This window comes from Penicillium hispanicum, assembly GCF_028827665.1.
Source record: "Penicillium hispanicum strain IBT 35686 chromosome Unknown utg000007l_segment0_segment0, whole genome shotgun sequence".
NCBI classification, from domain to species: Eukaryota; Fungi; Ascomycota; class Eurotiomycetes; order Eurotiales; family Aspergillaceae; genus Penicillium; species Penicillium hispanicum.
In genome coordinates, this window is record NW_026623199.1 from 81,551 (window position 1) to 98,639 (window position 17,089).

The 17,089-nt window shown below is 54.3% G+C and overlaps 7 protein-coding genes across 7 annotated transcripts; 3 read left to right on the top strand and 4 right to left on the bottom strand.

Annotated features, from left to right (window-relative positions):
- Positions 1–214: 214 nt before the first annotated feature.
- N7459_007809 (uncharacterized protein) lies at positions 215–866 on the top strand (the record flags this gene model as incomplete). Its single annotated transcript, XM_056946977.1, has 3 exons — positions 215–332; positions 389–664; positions 724–866. The coding sequence occupies 3 exons, from the start codon at positions 215–217 to the stop codon at positions 864–866; spliced, it is 537 nt and encodes a 178-aa protein (XP_056796487.1).
- Positions 867–1,530: 664 nt separating this feature from the next.
- On the top strand, positions 1,531–2,238 carry N7459_007810 (HD domain-containing protein; the record flags this gene model as incomplete). The annotated part of the gene is made up of 1 exon (XM_056946978.1): positions 1,531–2,238. The coding sequence occupies one exon, from the start codon at positions 1,531–1,533 to the stop codon at positions 2,236–2,238; it is 708 nt and encodes a 235-aa protein (XP_056796488.1).
- A 575-nt stretch (positions 2,239–2,813) lies between these two features.
- On the bottom strand, positions 2,814–6,162 carry N7459_007811 (uncharacterized protein; the record flags this gene model as incomplete). The annotated part of the gene is made up of 2 exons (XM_056946979.1): positions 2,814–5,916; positions 5,978–6,162. 2 exons carry the CDS (start codon positions 6,160–6,162, stop codon positions 2,814–2,816), a joined length of 3,288 nt encoding a protein of 1,095 aa, XP_056796489.1.
- A 1,422-nt stretch (positions 6,163–7,584) lies between these two features.
- On the bottom strand, positions 7,585–7,964 carry N7459_007812 (dolichol phosphate-mannose biosynthesis regulatory protein; the record flags this gene model as incomplete). Its single annotated transcript, XM_056946980.1, has 3 exons — positions 7,585–7,770; positions 7,827–7,907; positions 7,962–7,964. The coding sequence occupies 3 exons, from the start codon at positions 7,962–7,964 to the stop codon at positions 7,585–7,587; spliced, it is 270 nt and encodes an 89-aa protein (XP_056796490.1).
- Positions 7,965–8,194: 230 nt separating this feature from the next.
- N7459_007813 (uncharacterized protein) lies at positions 8,195–10,705 on the top strand (the record flags this gene model as incomplete). The annotated part of the gene is made up of 1 exon (XM_056946981.1): positions 8,195–10,705. One exon carries the CDS (start codon positions 8,195–8,197, stop codon positions 10,703–10,705), a length of 2,511 nt encoding a protein of 836 aa, XP_056796491.1.
- Positions 10,706–11,072: 367 nt separating this feature from the next.
- On the bottom strand, positions 11,073–12,806 carry N7459_007814 (putative MYND domain protein; the record flags this gene model as incomplete). Its single annotated transcript, XM_056946982.1, has 1 exon — positions 11,073–12,806. One exon carries the CDS (start codon positions 12,804–12,806, stop codon positions 11,073–11,075), a length of 1,734 nt encoding a protein of 577 aa, XP_056796492.1.
- A 447-nt stretch (positions 12,807–13,253) lies between these two features.
- On the bottom strand, positions 13,254–16,662 carry N7459_007815 (WD repeat-containing protein; the record flags this gene model as incomplete). The annotated part of the gene is made up of 4 exons (XM_056946983.1): positions 13,254–13,376; positions 13,435–13,691; positions 13,750–16,400; positions 16,505–16,662. Coding segments are annotated over 4 exons (3,189 nt in total), but the record flags the coding sequence as incomplete, so codon positions are not given.
- Between the last annotated feature and the right edge of the window lie 427 nt (positions 16,663–17,089).

The following is a 17,089-nucleotide window of genomic DNA, read 5'->3' on the forward strand; positions in this document are numbered from 1 at the left end:
GAGAGGGAGAGAGAGAAAAGGAAAGGTGCAGAAGAGTTTGGTTTGGGGTTGGCCTATATTTAATTGTCAAACGATCCTGCTTTCTCTCCCTCTCCCTCTCCCTCTCTCCTTCTCCACCTTCACCCCCAGTCATTCGTTCCTGTCGCTTTCTGCATTCCACTTCCTTTGTACTCGCCTGACAGTATCTGGCATCCCATTGCTCATCCTCGTCGCCATGAAACTGAACCTCCTCGCTCTCTCGGCCCTGCTGGCCCTTGCTGCTGCCGCCGACAGCACCACGTCTGATGCGGCGACCACCACCGCGAGCGCTGAGGTCGAGTGTGCTAAGAGCTGTAAGTAAGCAACTTAACTGGGATCCCTCCTTCGTCTCACAATGGTTTCTATCCAGGCGCTGCCAAGGACGTGTGTTGCATTGCCAAGTGCTACAAGGTCCCGTGCCCCAGCGACAGCCAGGCCAACGACACCAACAGCTGCGTCGCCGCCTGCCCCCAGGGTACAGGCTCCCCTGCCGACACCAAGAAGTATGCCGACTGCGAGCAGAACTGCTACAGCTCGCACTTCTTCCCCGCTGACGGCTCGTCCACTTCGGAGACCGCTTCGACTGCTGCCACAGCCACCAGCCGCAGCGCTACTGAGACTACCTCTTCCGAGTCCGGTCCCAAATGTACGTCCTGAAGTCTTTGATGACCAATTCCTCATCGGCCATACTGACATAGTCTGCAGCATCCCACAGCAGCGCCAGCAGCACTAGTGGTTCCTCCTCCACCGGCGCCGCCCAGACCACCAATGCCGCTGCCGCCAACGTCAAGCTGGGTGCTTCGGGTGCCGGACTGTTCGGCCTGGTGATTGCTGCATTCGCTCTGTAAGCAATGGTGGGCAAGGGGGATGGTTGGATTAGCAGATATATGTAATATCTGGCCACAGACAAGGGCGGCTGCTTTCCAGTCTACCTTCCTGCTTTCTTTTCTTTGCATGTGTGATAATTTATTCGATACCTGGGTCTATGGCCTTTTCTGAATGACATGAGAAAGCAAGAACAAGTTCCAATCGTAGATGTCAATATTCCATCGGAGCACTTGTGTCACCTACAGATGGAAACACGACGCATTGATCCGCCCAATTTCACTGCTGGAGCTGTCGTCATCTGCAGATCCCGCCCCACCGATTTCCTGTGCAGGGGGAGCTTTTATGATCTGGGGATATTGTGATATGCACCAAGTCTACAGGCGAACTGCAGGAAAGGGGTGGTTGCAGACAGGGAAAGTCAATTCTCCCGGTAGATTCACCGCCGGGACGAGTGGGTGATAACTGCGGGCCGCCCGACTTTTCTTGTCATAATGGAGCATCTCCGAATCGCAACAATATATACATACACTCAGAGGGCCACAGTGACCGCTGGAACCGCAAAGAGCTCCAAACGCACCTCAAACAAAGGCCCTAGTCGAGAATTTCTTATCACCAAACCCTAGTCGAGCCACACAATATACCTTTGGCTCAATCCAGAGTGCCAGGACCGGGCCCGCACCATCAATGATGCATACAACCAGCGACCAATTCCAGGCTCTCTACAATGCCATGTTAACCTTCGTCAACACCTGCATGTCCGGCCATGACCCATCGCACAATCCAGCTCACGTTCACCGGGTGGTCGACCTAGCCACCGTCATTCTTCAGGCCGAACAGGCTCTGTGCCCATCAATGCCATACGACGCAGAGGTCGTCAAGCTCGCCGCTCTGCTCCACGATATCGGGGACAGAAAGTATCTCCCCAGTTTGGCTGAAGGAGACGCTGCGGCAACAGCATCCCTCGACCCGACGACAATGGTCCAGCACGCGCTCGTCAAGCACGGCGCTCCGTTGGCTCTCGCATCCAAGGTGCAGACCATCGTCTCACATGTCTCGTACACAACCGAGTGCAAGAACCCCTCTGCAATCCGACGCTTGATTGACCAGGAGGGATATCGGGAGCTAGCTATTGTCCAGGATGCTGACAGGCTGGATGCGATCGGGGCAATTGGGATCGGACGCTGCTTTACCTTCCTCGGGGCACAGGGGAAAAGGTTTGCCGTTGATGACAAGTGGGAGATGGACAATTCAATCGAGCATTTTGGAGACAAGCTGGAGAAGCTCGAGGGAATGATGAAGACGGAGACGGGAAAGAAGATGGCTCAGGTGCGCACGGAGCGATTGAAGATTTTCCGGGGCTGGTGGGAGGAGGAAATGAGTGGTTCTTCATGAATAGATACGGCTGGCGAGCGAAATATAATGCTATGTTGAATATGGTGCCCGGGAGGCCCAGTTTGTATTGTTATCCATGACTATCCTAGATCTTCCATAACCATCCCCGAATCTCAATGAGTGACGAGCCATTGTAGCACCAGATCAGAAAGAACGAAAAGAGCTTCCGAAACGTCAACGTCCAAGTGAGTGTTTAAGGACATGACTAGCCCTCGTGAATTAGAGACTGCAACCGGAAACAAAAACAGGGACAGATCAAAAAAGAAAAAGACCTCCAGTCTATCAAATGCCAATAACTCAGTACAGGGTTTGGGTATTTGGGTTTCTGTGAGCAAAATCAAAGTTTCAGAATGGTGCATCAAATCATGAGCGGAAGTAGAGCAAATGTGGGCAGACTCATCCGCGCGGCTGGATGTTGTCTGATGCGGTTTCATAGGATTCAGTAAATGGAAGGAAACAGCAACAACCAGAAACGGAGGAAGCGTCCGCAATTCTCCAACGCCGTGTGCACGGGCACAAGTTCTAAATCACTTAAAAGGAAAGGGAAAAAAATCAACGTGAGGAGTTGTAAGAGATCAAACTCGATCCCGGGCAAAGTCCAGGACCTCGCAATCGTCCTCGAAGAAGCCATCGTCAGTCTTTAACGGGGCTGAGTGTTTCTTCTTCCGCCGGGTGGTAATAACGACTTCCTCGACATTGCCGGTGCTGTTCCCGAGGGTGATAAGGTTCTCCATATCTCCGCCGGCACCAAGTGAGTGGCCGTGGATGGCAGCGTCTTCGTCGTCCTCAACGGGGTCGTCGCTGCTGTTGCTGTATGATCTCACATGGACTTTGGTGGTGGGTATGTCATCACCAAAGACCCATTGTCCACCAGGGACTGACAGTGTTGGACCTACTGCCTTGTAACCGGTAGAGAAGACATGTAAGCCAACTCGCTGATCTGTATGGAAGGGTTGATATGGAGTATTCGTTTCAATCTCCGCCTGTGATAGAGGGTGGCAGAAGGACTTGCTCGTGCCCGATGGCTGTGAGCTGGCTGAAGGCAGAAAGAGAGAAGCCTGAACTACCTGCTCCGGATCGTATGGCTTGCGGGGTGCTGGTCCGCAAGGACTCTGCAGATTGGCCGGAAGCCTATACTGGCTCTCTTTACCGCCGATCACTGAATGAAATTGGCGATTCTTGTGCGAAGAAGGGCCGCGTTTAAGGCGGTACAGTTTGAAATTCCCATCATCCACCACCCCCAGGAAAATCAGGCCTTTGTTGCAGATCCAAATGACGCGAGAAGGAGCGGGGTCTCGGGCGAGCCCCGACAGGTGCAGGCGGTTTTCTCCCACATGGCGAATGGTGTGGACAGTACCGGTGGCGGCCGCACCCATGGACTTGCTGAGCCCTGCCGCAACAACCTTGCCACCTTTGATGCTAGCTGCTGCCGGCAAGGCAAAACCACTCATATTAGGGAATGCAGCACCAGAAGATGGAACACGACCTCTGACAGCGGAGAAAAACGGCTGGGTTTTGCCCCCGACGAGCTTCATGGCCGCTGACAGTGGGTTACCCCCGGTCGCTTGGCTGGTCATCTCTTCACCCGTTGGATCAATCGTCGGCGACTTCGGTGCGGCAGCTCTGGCACGACGGAAAGGTGGCCATTGAAACGCACTTCGAGGTAGATCAAATACATGAACAGTGCCTTTGCGTGTAATAATGGCGAGCCGATCTCCAACCGGGGGTGTCCAAATCACATCCACGATACTGGATGTTGTCAGCCGCGCATACCTTGCCACTTGGCGCACATTGGGGCTTTGGCTGGTGTGATCATCGGTCATGAAAGCCATTGCTCGGCAATGTTTGAGCTGCATTAAGTCCCAGACATATTGAACGTCGCCCTTTTTACTTGCCGTGAAAAGCATGAGACCGTTGGGAGACAGCGAGAGAAAGCTGCAGCCATTGAGAACTTGGAAAGTTGCCATGGGATGAAGAGATGCAGCTTTCGTGTCTATGCTCTCGTCAAAACGCTTGAGGTCAATGATCGAAACAGCATCGGGGTCGGGTGACGATGTTGACTGAGTATCTTGGGCATGAGTTGGTGGAAAGAGACCATATCCAGGCGCTGGAAAATCGGGACCACGAGTGGGACGTTGTGGAGGAGTTCCCGGAGATTGTTGGTTGTTCCAGTAGTTGTTCCATGCTTGCATTCCTTGATCTCCCATCCAGCGAGCGCCGCGAACCAATTCTTGCGTAACCCCTCGAGCGACCTTGTCGAAGAAGCTCTCTCCTTCACCCACGTCGGTCGCGCAGTTTACCGACGGAATAGTCGGCGGGCTGCGAGTTTCAAGTCCTTGAGCTCGACCGTGTATCAAATTGGCAGGAACAGTTCCTTGGATTGATCCTCTATGCGAAGAGGACGGCGGAACGGTTGCCAGCCACCTACCTTGAACCGTCAATATTGGTCGGTCCGAGATGGGGGTACGAGGTAAGTCGCTGTGAGACCCGTCTGGATCGGTGGAGCTCGAGGAAGTGGAATAACGCCGAGACTCCCCCGTTTGGACATTGGTCCAAGTCTTGCCCAAGCACTGATATGTGCCTGAAGCTTGTCTGTAAATGTAAATTTCTCCACTGATTCCAGAGGCAACAAGAACGTGATTCCCGCCAATGAAGAGCTTCAAGCTCCCAACAGGCGGTGGCGCCAACGATGGCAAACCAGGTATATTCTCCAGCGAAGGCACAGGCTTGCTTGTAAAGAGGGTTGCGACGTGCTCCCCAGACCGGAGGGAATATACCTCAACCCTTGTTTGATAAGAGGGGGTACCATCTCTGACTGTTCGCCTGTCACTCGAGGGGCCCCTTACCATAGAAGGGGGAACGTCGTTCACCTCAGAGCCAGCTAAAGAGGTACGGCCTTCTTCATCATTCGGTGGCAACGGACCATGAACAATAACAGCAACGTGTGGCTGAGATGATACAAGGGCATCATTTACAGAGGTTCCCGGAAGGATCTTTGCTTCCAGGACTCGACCATTCAAACCAGTGATCTTCCCAATGAGACGGGAACGGCGATCTTCAACTGCCAGAACATCCACGGCACCGTCGGTTCCCACCATCAAAACATTCATCCTTGAGCGAAGAGACTTGATGGAAGGATTAGGCAGAGAATCAAGCCCACAGAAAGAGTATGCACCCTCTGCTCCCAGACGAATCTGAGTGGGGAGATCGATATCGGGTGCGCCGTAGAAATGGGCCTGTGGCATATGTGGAGGAGGAGCCATGTTGCCCATGGGGCTACCATAAGAGTGACTCTTCCGCCGATCGGCTGACTGCTGTCGAGACTGCATACTGCTGCGAAAACCGCTTCCATAACTGAACGGCCGGATCCGAGTCGGCGGAGACGCCGAGGAGGGTTGACTGAAACCACTGAAAGCGCCCCTTTCCTGGATGGTTGGAAAATTGAGTGGGGATTCATTGGGAAGTTCCCCATCCATCAAATCGGCGGGCGGGCTCTTTCCATACGGCACGGCCTGGGCCCAGGAGTCGGTTCGACTCGTCAGATCGTTCTCGGCGGTTCCATCGAGGGAACCAAGCACATCGAGAGCGGGCGACGTCACGGTGGGATGAACATGATGGTCCAGCCGAGGATCCGGACAGGAGGATGGCTCAGCTGGTGCCGGCGGCGAGGGCTGGATTCTAGACGGGTTTTAGCCACTTCCAATACGCGACCAGCCGTCATCATCAAGGGGTCCCCTACAGATCATCCGGCACCTCAACAGCTGCTTTGGCTGCTTTGGCCTTTTTACTTTTCTTCTTCTTACTTTTCCCAGAAGGCTCATGCTCCTGCAGTGGGTGGGACTGATCGGATGTGAACGGTGGATCGTCTTCGAGAGACCGGCTATGCTGGCGGAGGATGAGATCGTCAGGCGCTGCCGGGGGCATTCAACTGGATCGGGTGCCTCAGATCTGAGGCACTGGTCTCTCAGAGCACGGAGGACCGCTCTCAGGACCTGTGATGAGGTCTGAGAACGGAGGACAGAGCAACAGCCGATGGCGGAGGGCGAGGAACTGGGGAAGTACAAAAGGAGGGGTTCAGGAATCTGGTGCCACCCGTCACATCAGCCGCGGCTCTCACACATGTATCCGGAAGCTGCTTCTCCTAAGCGAAACACAGCCTTAACACCTACCTATACAAGCTTTCAGGGCAATCCGATAGAAGCTGGAAGCGGGGTGGTCGCGTTGATCAGGGTTAGGGGATGCGTATCTGGAGCGGAGATGCTCTCGATACGCGGGGAAGCTTTGATAAGACCGATAGGCGTCACACAGCACTGGAGAGAGCCGGTGCAGAAGCAGAACGATATAACCAATATATCCAGGACAGACTTGGGGGGGGGGGGGAGGTGAACAAAGTAAAAGATAACAGTGGCAGTGACAGTGGCGATGACGGAAGTCGAAGTTCGGCGGGGAAGCGGAAAGGGAAGGGAAGGCAATCGCGATAAGAAGAGGGGGGAGGGGGAAACGCGGTACCTGAGTCACTCCGGGGCGACAGTCACGGCGGTCACGTCGCGCTCCTTCCTCTCGTTACTGGGCTGTGACCCTGTCATTCCCCGGCTATGAACGGGTCATCTCCCTCAACCCATTTACGTGTTTCGCTGACTACACAACTGGAGATCTGGGTACGCTCTGACGCTCTGACGTTTTCCACGTTCATATAGCATGGCGGATTCTCATTCGCTTTTGGCTCCTGTCTAGGTGGCCCCTTATCTAAGCATGGCCACCAGTCGACCTTGGGACCATGGCATAGCCGGATGAATGAGAATCAGCCGATCGTAGCCGCCTTTGTCTCGGGCAATTCTAAGACCATCAGACCAGTAGAAATAAAACGAGAAGATGAAGTATGACCGTGGAGTCTTAAGAGAGGCGGGATGATTGAGAGCTGAACATCACCGGTTTCGCCGCCCGGTCACAGGGAACTTCAGCCATGACTTGCATACTCAATACTATCCATATGCAGTTCCTGTGTACAGATCTGACATCCGGTGCTTCCATCGGGGTACCAAACTAGCAATCACAGCGTGAGACCAGAAGACCTGCATTTCCTGCCTCCGATCCGCGCATTCCACCACGGTCACGTTGGGCCACGGAGGACGTTGCGCTGAGCTCCGAGATTCGGGAATGGAACCCAGAGAATGGAGAATGACGATGATCATAGTAGTAGTAATGGCAAATCCTTTTCAGCTTCTATTAAATATTGAGGCTCGAGAGCCAGAAGTTCCGCGCTGGACAGTTGATGATACAGGGCCCCCGCGAGAGGGACCGAAGTCGCTTAGTTTCACATAGTTTTCCCTAGTCCGCCATGTACGCTCAAGTCTTCTTCTTCGCTGCAGCCTTGGCCTTGGCAGCCTTCTTCTTGTTGCTGTTGATCATCACAATGCCTATGAACGTACCCACCACGGCGGAGCCCACGAGGGTGAGGATAACGGGGATGCGAATGGCCCAGACACGCGGCGGGAAGAGGTCGTGGAGGGGATGACCGGGGTCAACAAAGGGCTATATTAAAGGTGAGAAAAGACCATATGGCAATCGATGGGGCAGAATAAACGTACCATCAACAGCGTCCACGCGGTATAGTACAGAAAGATCGCAGTTGCGGCCAAGAGCATGGCGGAACCCACGAGTTGGCCCAGCTATGTCACCATGAGTATGGACGCAAAGGAGGAAATTCAATGGGGCAATCAAACCATTATGTCAAGGAGTAGTGCTTCCAAAGTTGGAAAGGAAACTCGCGAGATGGTGAAACCCTGAGAACCAACCCGAGGGAGCTCCGTGTTCCCACCTGGCCTCCGTGCACGTGACCGGTGCTAGAGCTTTCATTTTAATCCGGGCGACTTGCAACCACCGACCTCCTTGCGGTAACTCCTACTCCTCCCCATCCGCATCTCACTTGAACCTCCGGAGACTCTTTGCATCCACCATGGATGATCCGGTTGTTCTCCAATCTGCGGTTCGCGTGCCCACGCCACCCCCGGGTGCGCTTTCACCGAGCGCGGGCTCGCGCAAACGGTCGCCTCCCTCTCGATCGCCCTCACCTAATCGACGTCGCTCAGCCCCCGGTAACTCACTCCAGGATGATGTCGATGTCCCTCGCATGGACCCGAGTCGTGCGATTGAGCGGGAGCGTCAGCTCGCAGAGCGAGTTTGTGAGCATGAGAGACAGGAAGCTGCCCGCAAACCTCTGACGGAGGAAGAAAAGCAGGCCTCTGCAAAGGCTGAGTACGAGAAGCTCCTGAACATGCGATCAGGTGGTACCTACATTCCTCCGGCTCGACTCCGCGCACTGCAGGCCCAGATCACGGATAAGACGAGCAAAGAGTACCAGCGTATGGCATGGGAGGCATTGAAGAAGTCCATCAACGGTCTCATTAATAAGGTGAACGTCTCTAACATCAAATTCATTGTGCCCGAACTTTTTGGGGAGAATCTGGTCCGAGGTCGCGGGTTGTTCTGCCGTTCCATTATGAAGGCCCAGGCAGCTAGTTTGCCCTTCACACCCATCTATGCCACCATGGCTGCAATTGTCAACACCAAGCTGCCGCAAGTGGGTGAATTGTTGCTGTCCCGACTAATTGTCCAGTTCCGCAAGGCATTCAAGCGAAATGACAAGGCGGTCTGTATCTCGTCCACCACCTTCATCGCACACCTCTGCAACCATCAGGTCGCCCATGAAATGCTCGCGGCCCAGATTCTACTCCTCCTCCTTCATAAGCCCACGGACGACAGCGTGGAAATCGCTGTTGGGCTGACCCGTGAAGTGGGCCAACATCTTGAAGAAATGAACCCTCCGATTGCGCTTGCAGTGTTCGACCAGTTCCGTAACATCCTGCACGAAGCCGACATTGATAAGCGAGTGCAATATATGATCGAAGTGCTTTTCCAAGTGCGCAAGGACCGGTACAAGGACAACCCAGCGATCAAAGAGGAGCTCGATCTCGTGGAAGAGGAGGATCAGATCACCCATCGAGTCGGGTTGGACGACGAAACTGAAACTCAGGACTCAGTCAATATCTTCAAGTTTGATTCAGAATGGGAGCAACACGAGGAAGCCTATAAGAAGTTGAAGGCCGAGATTCTAGGCGAGGGCAGTGACGAGGAAGACGATGAAGACGAGGAGGGCGAAAGCTCGGAGGAAGAATCGGACACCGAGGAGCAGAGAGTCGATATCAAGGATCAAAGCAACACAGACTTGGTCAATTTGCGCCGGACGATCTACCTGACCATCATGTCGAGTATCGACTTTGAAGAATGCTGTCACAAATTGATGAAGATCAACCTACCGGTTGGGTTGGAACCAGAATTGCCGTCGATGATTATCGAGTGCTGCTCACAAGAGCGAACGTACTCGAAATTCTACGGTCTTATCGGAGAGCGATTCGCCAAGATCAACCGGCTCTGGTCCGATTTGTTTGAGGCCGCATTTGCCAAGTACTACGACACTATCCACCGCTACGAGACTAATCGCCTGCGCAATATTGCGAGGTTCTTTGGGCACATGATTAGCAATGATGCTATTGGATGGCATGTGCTGTCTGTCATTCATCTTAACGAGGAGGAGACCACTTCGAGCAGTCGTATCTTTATCAAGATCCTGTTCCAAGACCTCGCAGAGAACCTCGGCTTGCCTGGTCTGCAGTCCCGCTTCAGAGATGAGATCTTACGGCCCAGCTTCGAAGGCCTGTTCCCTACCGAAAACCCGCGCTACACACGGTTTTCCGTCAATTATTTCACCAGTATTGGTATGGGTATCTTGACCGAAGACATGCGCGAGCATCTCAAGAACCTTCCCCGGCCTACGGTGCCTGCATTGCCTGCACGAGCTGCGTCACGCTCGCCGTCTGCCCGGTCACGCTCGACCTATTCATCATACACCGGTTCTTCACGTTCCCGCTCCCGCTCCTACTCTTACTCTCGGTCTCCTTCTCGAGACCGCGGCCGCTCCTACTCTCGTTCTATCACTCCCTCCTCTCGGGGTCGAAGCTACACGCCGTCACGCTCCAGGTCTCCGGTTCGCCGCAACCGCCGTGATACCTATAGCCGATCCCGGACTCCGTCTGACCGGTCCCGGTCTGTGTCGCGCACTCCGCCGAGACGCTCGCGCGCTCGTTCTTACGACTCACGTAGTGCTAGTCGTAGTCCATACCGATCGCGGCGCTCGCCCTCTCGGTCTGTGTCTCGATCCGTGACCCCACCGCGAGCGCAAGCCCCTGCTCGCCGACGCCAAACATACTCACGATCGCCCTCCCATTCTGTGACACCCCCTCACCGTGAGACTACATCCAGGAGTGCCAGGCGATATTCGTCGCAGTCGGTATCCCCTCCACCCCGTCGAGGACGTGGCTGGTCTGGGTCTCGGTCTCCACCCCCTCCAGGACGCCGGGGTGACTCGCGAGGGAGAAGCTATTCGCGGACACCACCCCGCCGCCACTGAAACAATGTTCCGTGAAATTAACGCCAACTGCATTAGACAGGGGATCGGGAATCCTACGAGGAGGCAAGAGCCATCGTTATTCCCCCACTGCATCATTGATATGTCGAGCTTGTTCTTCAGATTGTTCTCTGGGGTTTGTATGGTCTGGTGCAAGGGATAATCGGCATGCGAAACACAACAAAACTTGAAACGATGTATTTTAGTCGTTAGCTTTTCCCTCGCCTGCTTTGCTCAGGCGATCCCCAAATATCACGCATATTGCCCCTCTGGCAACCAATCAAATCCAAGTCTTGAGGCAATGGGTATCTCATCTACATCAATGCGCCCCCCGCGCTGTGAAACCACTCCGATCCTATACAAAAGCAACCTAGTTCACCTCTCCGGCCTCCCAAACACATCTCTCGCACCGACACATTCCGCCCAAGGCGCCACAGGCCCATTCTCTCCGTTCCTTCACTGGTAGCCCAATATCGCAATAATGATTCAAGATCTCCTGGTCTTGGGCAATGCCACCTGACCCAGCGACCTTCTCCGCCGTGGAACCATCTTGCTTGACTCTCTTCCAAACAGCCTTTTCTTCGTCAGTCCGAGCCCGGAACGTAATCTCACCACCCCATTCCCAGCGCACGTTAGGGTCACAGGAGTGATTAGCCAGGCACCACAGCGGATGTACCGCACACAGCTCCGGCCCGCCGTCCCAGGTCGACAGGCGACCGGAGGCTGTGCCACGGAACTTGGCGTAGAGCGTGTTCAGAACCCAGGTGTCATAGCGCGGGAGTGAGACATAAGGATCTATCTCCATCTCCTCCAGGAACCGGATGGGCTGGAGGATATTGAGTTGGAAAGAGAAAGGCAGCGTAGCGGATGCATCTGCAGCGCCCGAAGTGGACGCGGACTCGATATCGTAGTTGTGGAAATCGCCCCATATATACTTGACCTCCGGCATATCCAGGGCATGTACATCCTGCGTGGCAGACATGGCGAGAGCGCGGCCCAAGAGGAGGAGGTACAGGTAGTCCGCCTTATCCTTGGGGTCCGGTATATCCTTTCCAATGGACTCGAGGCCATCCTCAAGACCACAAATAGCACCATGGTAAACTTCTTGAGCAGTATCATGGCATGTCTGGCTGCAGAATATCGTGTCTGCACAACCACCCTCGCATGCTACGGGTGGTGCAGGAGCCGACAATTCTGGAAGAGGGCCATTACAAGCATCGCAGAGATCATCGTGAAGACGGTTCGTAGCCGTGAGAAGGGATGACTCACGCAGGATGATCTCGTCAGGCTTGATATCCTCTTTCGCAAAGAGACCCAGCTGAACAGAGACCTCGGCGTCAGCGCCGGCGCCGTCGGATGTACTTCCATGCAAGGCCGGCAATGCCACGGCGCGCACTTCACACTTCGGCGCCACATCCGCGAGTCTGTCATTCAGCAGCTTCAATTCCTCCGGAGCGCGGCGGTCCGGCTCATGCTCATTCCAGGGATACAGCACGCGACGAGCAGATCCCTGTGCGGGAAGAATGGCGGGATCAATTGAGTCCAGGTCCACTTCCTTCTGCGAGCCTGTGCGAGTCTTGTACACTTCCTTGATCTGCTCCAGCTGCTCGAGGATCGCCGCCGTCGACGTTGCGGTCGAAGTAGTATCGGGCTTCTCGTTCGCCAGCTCGCGCAACAATTCAATGCCGCGCACACCGAACTCGTAGGCGTCACGATAACACCCACAGCGCACGAGGCTGCGCACGAGTACAACATACACCGCGTCGATGAGCGTATCGTATTCTTCCTGCGTCACTGCCACCGTCTCATCATCCTCGGTGTCTTCATCCTTGCTCCCGTAGTCGCGATCATTGTCCCCATTCTGAAGGGCGGTCGAACCATTGTCAGCAGCAGTCTCGACCTGCCGTCTGGCATGAAATTCACATCCGTCCGGATCTACCACGGACTCGAGCAGCGAGAGGGCGCGGTAGGCATCTGCGGCGGCGAGATCGGGGAAGCCCAAGTTCTCATGAAGGCGGGCGCGTTCGAGATAGAGGTGCGGATTGTGTGGATCGGCGTAGAGCTGGGTGGTCTTGAGGGCGCGGGCCTGTAGCAGATCAGCCATGTTGCGTCGAGTGCAACCGGTCAGCCTTCGAGCTTCAATGATGCGAGTTCCAGGCGCATCGGGTTTTCTTTCGATGTGGGGCATTTTCCGTCTCCGTCGGTTTCGGCGGGGAAAACCCTAGAGGGGCATCGATAAGATGGAGCTGTGACGACTCCAGTCCACACACTACGACGCGATACACATGGTCAAATCGGTGACGAGTGGTCTACAGGATTGCTGCAGGTGGTTCCCATATTTTTTTGCCTTCCATTCCTATCAATGCACATTCTCAATGCTGGGTCCTAATTACTCCGTAGAAACAAACAACGCCTTCGTCTCAGTCTGGCCATCGAGGGCAAAAGCAACGCTTACAGTAAGTTCAAAGAGTCATCCCCCCGTATCACATCATCTACCACAAACGGTCAGCTGCTCTGTACGTGTAAAATAGCGGGCTTCAAGGTCACAAACCTGGCAGTTTTCATCGAGAACAACGGTGGTCCGTTCGCCCACGTCCGGGCCTAGGCCACCAACACCACCTCCAAGGCCTTGCCGGCCACGAAGCGTGACGGCAAGACGAGCCAGCATACTTCTCTGGAGTTAAAAAAATACAATTAGCGTTGTTGGGAGGCTCCGAGCGAGGCGTTCTTACCGTGACATTGGCATCGCTAATGCCCCCACGACGTTCCACGTCATTTTGGCTCATGATGCGGTAGCTGTCTTGGACACGCTTGCGGCTCTGGAGACCGCCGCCGTGGCGCACATTCGGTCCAAATAGATTTGCTGGGTTGTCTGGGTCGAGGATATTGACGCCCCGACGGGCATTTTCTTGAGCCTGTCTGTCTGGGGAGAAGATCTTGACTGTATTGTCGATTCCTGACACGGCCAAGGTTGGCTCGTAAGGGTGACCTACGTTCAAATGTTAAGAAGAGATTCCATCAAGGCGACATTGGATAGATGAGCTCACCTTGGACGACGTTGACGACGTCACTATCACCCTCCAGAATGTTTACCAGATTTGCAGTCTTGCGATCCCAGATAAACAAGTGGCCTGAATCGCTGCCGCTTACCACGTATTCGTCATTCAAACCAAAGTAGTTGACGTCCTTGACGGTCTTGATATTGCAATGGCCCCGATAGGCCCGCGTGTGAGATGCACATGGTGTATCAAGTTCAACGTCACTTCGCCGTGACTTGCGACGCCCGAAATTCAAAGGGTAGGAATCGGTGTCGGAATCTTCATCTTCACGTTCGTCGTCCGAGGAATCGGCAAAACCCATATGCCAACCACCCTCGTCATCTTCACTCACATCCTCATCGTCACTCTCGTTCAAATATCTCGGGTGACCCTCGTCCATGCTTTGGTCTGAAGATACGGAGCTGCTTCCCAAATCCATTTCTCGACTAGAAATGCCAGCTCTCGCGAGATTAAGAGCCGCGATGGTCTCTTCATCCACATTAGGGTCGATATCGTCCTGGGATCTTTCCAGGTCCTGGTCATTGTCGGATTCGTCTACCATAGTATGGAGTCCACCAAAAGCACGATTGACAAAAGCGAAGTTGACCTCAGCCCCGGCCTCCATCAAAATACCCCTACCTACCCGTAAAATCCAGAACCGAGTTGCAGAGGATCGGTCGAGTGATCGAACTTGCGAAGTGGGGTGTGATACACGACGCTTGTCGATTCGAGCAGCTGTGACTCCAAGATTCTCTAAAGGTAACCGCACAGCATTGCCGAAAGCAGTCACGGCTGCCCGCTGGGTCTGGAACAAGACGCGTGTAGAGTCGTGCTCGAACCGCGAAGCATCTACATTGATGACGGGCTTATCGCCTGCCATTGCCTGAAGATAGGGTATGAGAATGGTGTGTATAGCGTCCTCGTTGGCATCGGCGGGGATAGGAAATCGACCGTCAAGCCTCCGAGGGAACGAGCCGCGCTTGAATCCGGCTAAGAGTTCTTGTCGACCTCCACGCAGCCAGAGTAAGATCGCCTTCAGAAAATCATAACCAAATTGCGCGTCTCGCTCAATCGATTCGTCTTCATTCGGGGCGGGTATGATCTTCAAAAAGCTCGAAGATGGTTCCGGGTCGATTTCCTCTGGGTTGTTTGCTCGCTTGTCTAACGCTCGAGCAAGAGTGCCAGCGGCTTGAACGAAACGCCAAGACGACTGGCGATTGCGACGAAGTGATTGCTGGAAGGCAACAGTCTGGCGAGATGGGTTCATGGGATAGCTCCATTTGCGAATGACGTCGTCCATTTGGGGTAAACAGGTCGAGGCCAGCAAAAGTACAGATGCGAAAGACTCCGCATAAGGAGCCAGATCAGGATCATTCGCCTCACTGGCCTCTCGAGTGGCTGCTTTGAGCGAGAACAAAGCTTTCCGAAGCTTGACTAGTCCTTTCGCGATGTCCATGCTCAACCGCTGGGCTTCATTCAAAACAGAGTATCTAGCACGTTCAAACACGTCCTCTGGGGACTCATCCCCGCCTGTTAGCCCGAGGAACGGAATATCAGAAGTTTCTCCATTCTCATATTGGACTGTGAAAGCATCTGATTCATTTGACCGACGTTGAGATTGATGTCGGTCACCACTTTCCTGGGATGACATTGACGCTGGATGAGTGCGTTTTCGTTTGCGACGTATGCTCGAGCGCTTTGATTCGAGACCCTCGTTGGAAGCCGTATCACGAGCATCCGGGCTTCGAATTAGGTCAAAACTATAGATATGGTCCCCAGACCAGCTCACCACCATCTCGTCGGGATTCGCATCACTGATTTTGCAAGCAGTGATGTGTCCATCGTCAAGGTGCTTCATGCGACGCTTTCCGCGTGGTGCAAATCGACGGACGCACCGAGTGGCCTTGCCCATCATCTCGTCCTCGAAACTGCCCTCGCTCGGTGTAGAACCGGTAGGGGTACCTCTTTCGGCGAACATGTCCCGGCCCAACATACGCCGGTCATGAAGGAAGCAATGCATATGAGCACCACCCAAGGCAATGTAATGTGGCTGAGTAGGCGAACATGAAATGGTGTTCAAATCTAAACCAAACTTTTTGTAGGAGATGAGCGGTGGAGGCACATTAGAATCGTCATGCTCCAAGCCAGGCCGGTAGGCCATAAAGCCCTGGCCACCCCGCGGTGGAGGGTACGCAGACGACGGCTGACGTAGGTCCCATTGTCGAACCTCCCCATCTTCGGAACATGTCAGGAAGAGATATGGCGACGATTCAGTGACGATGCGTTTCACGCTATCGGCATGACTGCGATAGACCCTAGCGTTGGTGTTGCCTTCACTCAAATAACGTGCTCCTTCGAAGAAGTTATTGAGGCGCTGGCTCCGAGCCGAGGCCGCAAAGGCCGATGTGGCTGCGACATTGCCGTTGCTGCCGGAGTGTTCAATGTCGAAGACACGCACCTGTGAATCACCCGCGCAAGTGACAAGGGTCTGGTCGTTGGAATGCGGCATAAACTTGACTGAGAATATATTAGACCTATGGCCCGTGGCGACGGTGGCATTCAACGCGAATGGAGCATTCGAGGATTCGGGCTGGTATGAGTAGATATTCAAATGTTGATCATCCGAGCCCGAGGCCAAGAGACGTCCTGAACGAGACCAACTGCGACGCCGTTAGCGCGCCATCCTGCCAGCGCATCTGAGGTGCGGGGGGGAAGCCGGTCAAGCAGTAGGCCGCAAAGCGATACAAATAATGAGAAGACATACCTGAGAGCGTTGACACAGCCCGTGTGTCCACCGAGCTCATTCACGATGTCGAGATCGTCCACCCATTCCCTTGAGCCGTAAATCCCGCGCAGTCCGGCATGAGGCGACAGGTGCCCGCATTCCCGGCGCCACAGACGGTCATACAGCGAGTCCTTCATCGTAGTCGATGGTCGCTGTAATCGCCCAGGCTAGATATGAGGCTAGGCACGACTGGTAATCATCGCGAAACGCGTTCGTTGCGCCAGGTGTCGTGGGCTTTCTTTTTTTGGGTTTGTCGCAACGGAAGTGTATATGACGTCAGGAATGCAATAGCCGAGCAGAGATCGTGAAGCTCGCCTTGATGATTGGCATGAGGTCAAGTTGAGGAGAAGATGAAAGATAAGAGAGATGGCAGATTGATCGATGTGGGACCAAAGATTTAGGGACACAAATCGAAACGAGAGGCGAAAAAGGAGCGAAACGGGACCAGTGAAATCAGAACAGGTTCACCCCCGGTCTTCCCAGATCCAGAGGGCATGACGGGCAGGGGCTGAGTCAGCGCCTGATGCGGGAGTGACCTCGGCACCGGTAGCGGTTCGCCCGTTG